The sequence below is a fragment of the Echinops telfairi genome, unplaced genomic scaffold (genome assembly GCF_000313985.2).
Source record: "Echinops telfairi isolate 266 unplaced genomic scaffold, ASM31398v2 ScPeMD7_7458;HRSCAF=8496, whole genome shotgun sequence".
Taxonomy (NCBI): domain Eukaryota; kingdom Metazoa; phylum Chordata; class Mammalia; order Afrosoricida; family Tenrecidae; genus Echinops; species Echinops telfairi.
The window spans coordinates 28,515,090-28,520,771 of record NW_022111358.1 but is presented as its reverse complement, the minus strand read 5'-3'; the positions used below and the strand labels follow the sequence as shown (position 1 = coordinate 28,520,771).

Sequence of the window (5,682 nt, the reverse complement as noted above, 5' to 3'; positions counted from 1 at the left end):
TAACCTTGTTGAACAATGACTTGAAGGCAGTGGAGCCCGGTTGGGTAGCACAGCACAGGCAAGGACTTTCCAGGCAGAGGAAACAGCACAGACAACGGCACCTAAGAGCCTGTGTGCTGCATCACATGCAGGGCATTTCCATCCGTTCTCAGTCATCTCACCTCTATGAGCTCCAGATTCCTCATCTGCAAAAGGGGACAGGAACCTTTGCTAGTCTACGTCAAGAAGGAACACAGTGAGTATAGCAGAGTGCCGCGCCAGCTGGAGAGTTATGTCACCATGATGAAAGAGAAGGATTGTGAAGTCCGAGAAGACTCGCCTGTGCCATCCTAGTTAACTAATACATGGCTCAAAGAAGAAGCATCAAGAAAACTTAAAAATACGTTGAACCAACTAAAAATGCAAACTGTCAGGATTCGCCAGATGCAGCAAAAGCGATGCTTAGAGGAAAATGCATTGCATATGTTAAAAAAGAACAAAGATCTCAGATCAATAATCTAAGGTTCCACTTTAGGAAACTGGTAAAGAGGATGAAAGTTTTAAAATACACAAGAAAGAGTAAATACTTAGAGCAGAAATAAATAAAATTGAAAACAAAAACAATAGAAAAAAATCAATGACAACAATTAATGATTATATGCAAAATTCAATAAAATGATAGACCACTAGCCAGGTTAAGATACAAAGAAGGAGAAGACACAATAACTAATACCAGAAATGAAAGAGAGGCCGTCATGACTGATCTCATGAACATTAAAGGGCGACGAAAACACTGTGACCACAAATCTTAATGACAATTGTGATTGTCACGTACCATTAAGGTAAGTTCAGCACATGGGTTTAATTCAAAAAAAAGGATTGCTACAAAATGAAAGAAACAGTTCTTTTAAAACTATCAAAATATGAAGCTATTGTTTCTTGACAACCCCTCCAGAGGTCTACACACTTCGGAAGACAGTGTTTCCACCTCTATAACCCCCCACTTCCCATCCCGAAAGAATTCTGTGCTCTTCAACTTACACCACACCAAACTGAGTTGGGGTGACCTCAAGGGACTCAGGTCATGCTCCTTTTCAATGCTCTTGACTTGGGGGGAGTAGAAGGATGTCCGGACAGGTCAAGATCAAGTCTGTAGAGCTAATGCTTCCCAATGAAATTCTCATAGAGCAGCCCTTTGTGCCCTTGAAGAAAGAACAGGTGCACAAACGGGTTGGAACAACTTCCTCGGCACACGTTTCACAGCCTTTATTAAAATCATGAACTTTTATTGCCAAATCATTTTATATTTTCTTCCAAACCACTTGATTAGGACCTAATCCAGGCATCCCACCATTCAATAGTGAGTCGATGTTCACGAAACTCCTTCCTAAGAAGCTCCAGTGATCATGCTGTGTCCCCTGAGAGAAGGTATTGAGTATTCCTTTGTCATACCCCCCTCCCCACATCTTTTGGCTGTAACCTTCGGAGCTGACCTCTCTGCCTTGAATGTCACTGGTGCAGGCGATCCCCTCAGAAGTCACTGTTTTGATTGGACCTTTTTTAATTTTTGTTAAGGCTCACAAAGGAGCCCTGGTGGCAGGATGAGTTGGGAACCATCAGGCCCACTACCTGCTGCCTGGGAGAATGAGGTGGTGATCTACTCCTGTAAAGATTTCCCCAGAAATCCTAGGACGGACGTCGGCTCTGTCCTATGGCGTTGTTATGAATTAGAATCAACTCAACGACAGTGGGTTTTGTTTATGTTGGTTTGATGTGGCAACTACACAAAACAAGTGTATTGTTGAAAGAACTTGTCTGCAGCCACTCACTGATCACCAAGACATGTGGACGTACAGTTTGTTTGGAATAAACCTGAACATACATGGATTGGAACCCTACTCACTCACACACTCGCTGCCAGAGAGTCCATCTGAATCATAACGGCTCGACAGGAGAGGGTAGAGCTGTGGGTTTCTAAGACTGTACCTCTACAGGAGTAAAAAGCCTTGTCTTTCTCCCTCGGAACAGCTGATGGTTTTGAACTGCCAACCTTGCAGTTGGCAGCCCAACTTGTAACCAGGATGCCACCAGAGCTCCCTGAGACTCCACTAGCTATGGTTTTTTTCCTGTTTTGTTTTGTTTAGCTTACCCACGCAAGTCCTAATATGGCAAAAGAATCCTTTCCTCAATCTGTCACGCACCATGTCCCCTGCACAGGCCTTGATTTCCTGGTGTGTACTATGAGTGACTTGCATCAAGGAATGCTGAAGTCCCCTCCAAGGCTGAACTTTAACTTATAAGTTCTCTTTAAATCTAGTCGCCAGTAACCAGCACACGGCTCCCTGCCCCCAATCGACATTTTTCTGTAGCCCTAACCTTTACCTTGGCAGACAAAGTATAAAATCCATCAAGCACAACAGACAGTCCCGGGCAGGTTTCCTGTTTCCCTCCATCCTCTCGGCAGGGCACAGACCCACGGGGCCTCACCACCCCAAGCTCGACTGTGGGGCAGGGCTGCTGGGCAGTTAAGCAACAACAGCGGTGGCTCAGCTCTGGCCAGAGGCCAAGGACCGTCCTGAGCACGGTTGACGGTGTTTACATTTGAGGTGTCCTGGGATGAAAGGCACCCTGGAAGTGGCAGGCGCTGCCATTAGTTAATTAATTGCAAATTGAGGGTTGTTTCTAAAGGGCGATTCCTTTGAAATCACTTTCCATCCAACAGCAGCTGCCCTGCCGGTAAGACATCAGATCTTGACGCCAGTCACTGCTTTCCTCGGCACAAGTATCTTCATTCTAGAATCAAAGGTTCTGATCTGATCTGGCTCCGTTCTTGTGAGTCTCCCTACCCATCCTTCCTGTGGAAGGAACTGCAGTGTATGCGTATGGGGGGGGAGTGGATGTGGGTGGGTGGGGGTGGTGTTTCATTTCTGGGTTTTAAGGAAATCTATACCCAACAATCTTTTGAACTTTAATCTGACCCTTCTCAGATAGGTGGACCAAGGGAAAACTACAGTGGAAGATTAACAAGACACCCGAGACTAATACCCACCTAGTGGGATGGGCCACCCCTCCAGTGACAACTGGAAGGAGGAAGCCAGGGAGCACGTTGATGTGGTTCTAAACAACACCGACGTGTGGAGGCCCACGGCCCTGGGGATTGACCAAGAGGAAGCGCTTGTTGCACAATGATACGATCTTGTTGGTACAGTTGTAAGGGAAGGGAACTCCCACAACAGAGGGCATAAAACCATGCAGGGCGGTCTGGGGCAGCTCAGTCCTGTGGAGCCAGGGAGCGGAGCAGCCCAACCCAGCCCTGCCCCACCTGCAGATGGAACCATGAACTTCAGCCACAGCTTCAACCTGACCCCTTCCAGCTTCCTTCACGGCATAGGAGGAGGCCCGGGTCGACCTGGGCACTGCCCTCAGCCTCCCAGTGTCCATGGTGGCACAGGAGGCACCCGAGTGTCCCTGTCCTTCACCACGCCGAACTGCCAGCCGCCTGGAAGGCCATGGGGGTCTGGAAGAGGAGGTTCCCTGCTCAGGGGAAATGGGAAGGAGACCATGCAGAACCTCAACGACCGCCTGGCCTCCTACCTGGACAAGGTGCGCGCCCTGGAGGAGGCCAACGGCGAGCTGGAGAGTCACATTCTGAAGTGGCATCAGCAGAGGGACCCTGGCAAGAAGCGCGATTACTCCCACTATGAGGAAAACATCAGTCACCTGCAGGAGCAGGTAAGGTTGTGGGTGAGCCTGGGGCTGGAGATGCAGCTGTGTGCCCAGGGCACTTCCAGGAGGACAAATCAGTATAGAAGATAATGTGTAGGAAAATGGCAAATGAGGTTAAATAATTGCGCACAGGGTTGTTTAAACATCTTTTCTTATGTATGCCTTAAATTCAGGCTCGGGCAAGTCTATTTTGCATTCTTAATCTTCTATACATAAATTGTACAGGGAGTGAAGGCTGCAATACTGCATATGCTAAGAATACTATTTTTTAAATGAGACTACCTGATGTTTCACTTGAAAAAAATCTCTAAAAAGTATAAGCTGAGCCTAAGTGTCCAGTCTCATTTATCCAATGGTGTAATAATGGTAAGAGCCAGTATTCATTCTGCCTGCTCAGTGTACAAGGCACAGGCGAGGAGTGATTTCTTCACTACGTCCGCCTGTTTCACCTCAAGGTCCTAGAGACAGACTGGTCATATCCATCCGTGAAAGACTGAGCCGTGCCACGTGGGAGACCGTGTGCCAAACGGGTCACTCGCCTCGCAGATGTGGTCCTGACGTCCCTGCGGGCGGTCAGGACAGTTGGACTCTCACAGTCTGAGAGCAGCATGGAATAAAATGAGACCAATGATAGGATCGTGAGGGCCCGTCGGGAAGAGTGATGGAAAACTTTTTCCAAAACAGTAAATAACTTTTCAACTAAACCTCAAAAAAGCTAAGTGCATACCTTCTGAGACATCTCATACCAATGACTCAAAATAGAGGGGATATCATCTTTTGAAGACTACGTGGCTCCGTGGGTTAAGGATTGGACTGCTAGTCACAAGGTCAGTGGTTCAAACTCACCAGTAACTCCGGGGGAGGAAAAGGAGGAAACCTGCTTCCATGCAGATTTACGGCCTTGGCAACCATACAGATGGAAACCATACGGAGCCGTTCTCCTCTGACCTACAGGGTCGCGATGAGTTAGAATCCACTCGACTTGGCAGCAGTGGGTAGATGGAGACCTTCCTCCTGCATAAAGTACTCCCCTAAAAAATCTAACATCATGATTCAACCTGCTCCCGAAAGGGGATCCCAGGTTTCTAGTATTTACACTGTCTTGCTTTAGAACACTCCGTCGTCCTGACTTAAACGTAGGAAGACGTAATCAAGATAGTACAAAGCTGTCCTCCTAATGAACCCTCATTATAGAATAATCAACCTAATACCTGAGCGTGTAATTACCTTAACTATACAGTACATGGTTGTCTTTACAAAAAAAAACAACAAGGTGAGTCAACACTCTTCGCCATGTTTTCTGGTTAACGAAAGGAGCTTGGGTTTTCGAATGGAGAGACTAGAAGGTTCGGGGAAATGGACAGCTAAGAACAAAACTCCTCCAAGAACGTTGGTCAAATCATTTATTAGCTGACAGAAGAGGGAAGGCGGGAGCTCTTAAAAAGCACCTACAGTGTGCCAGGCACGATGCTGGGTGCTTCAGCCACCTATCAGTGCAACTCCCTGCACTGATGGAAACATTGAGGTGCATTTCACACCACAGCCCTACAAAGAAGCTAAAGCTCAGAGACGTTACGGGAGCTTTCCAAAGCGAGCAGCACAGGCAGGCGGGAGCCTAACAAAGATCTGCTTCCGTTGCTCTCCAACCTGCCACGACAATGCAGGGCTGGCCAGCCGACCTCCTGCACAAACAATACTCGTAATAAAAGACCGGTCCTCCCATTTGCCTTTGACCAACACAGGGCATCTTTCCATCACATCATCTCACTTAAGTCCCACAACTCTGTGAAGTACGTACCCAATAGATCAGCAGACTGAGAACTGTGCTTGTCTAAATAGTTTGGTTTTTTAAAATAATTTTACTGGGGGCTCATACAACTCTTATCACAATACATACATAGTGACTATATAGGACAGAGTAGAACTGCTCTTGTGGGTCTCTGAAACATACAACTCTTATCACAATACATACATACA

The 5,682-nt window shown here is 47.0% G+C and overlaps 1 protein-coding gene across 1 annotated transcript in view; it reads left to right on the top strand.

Moving 5' to 3' along the window:
* The first annotated feature begins 3,315 nt into the window (after positions 1–3,315).
* The window catches only part of KRT23 (keratin 23), a 13,498-nt gene continuing 11,131 nt past the window's right edge, over positions 3,316–5,682 (top strand). The window contains exon 1 of the mRNA XM_013005858.1: positions 3,316–3,711. Coding sequence (XP_012861312.1) covers positions 3,316–3,711 — 396 coding nt within the window. The remainder of the gene's footprint in view (positions 3,712–5,682) is intronic.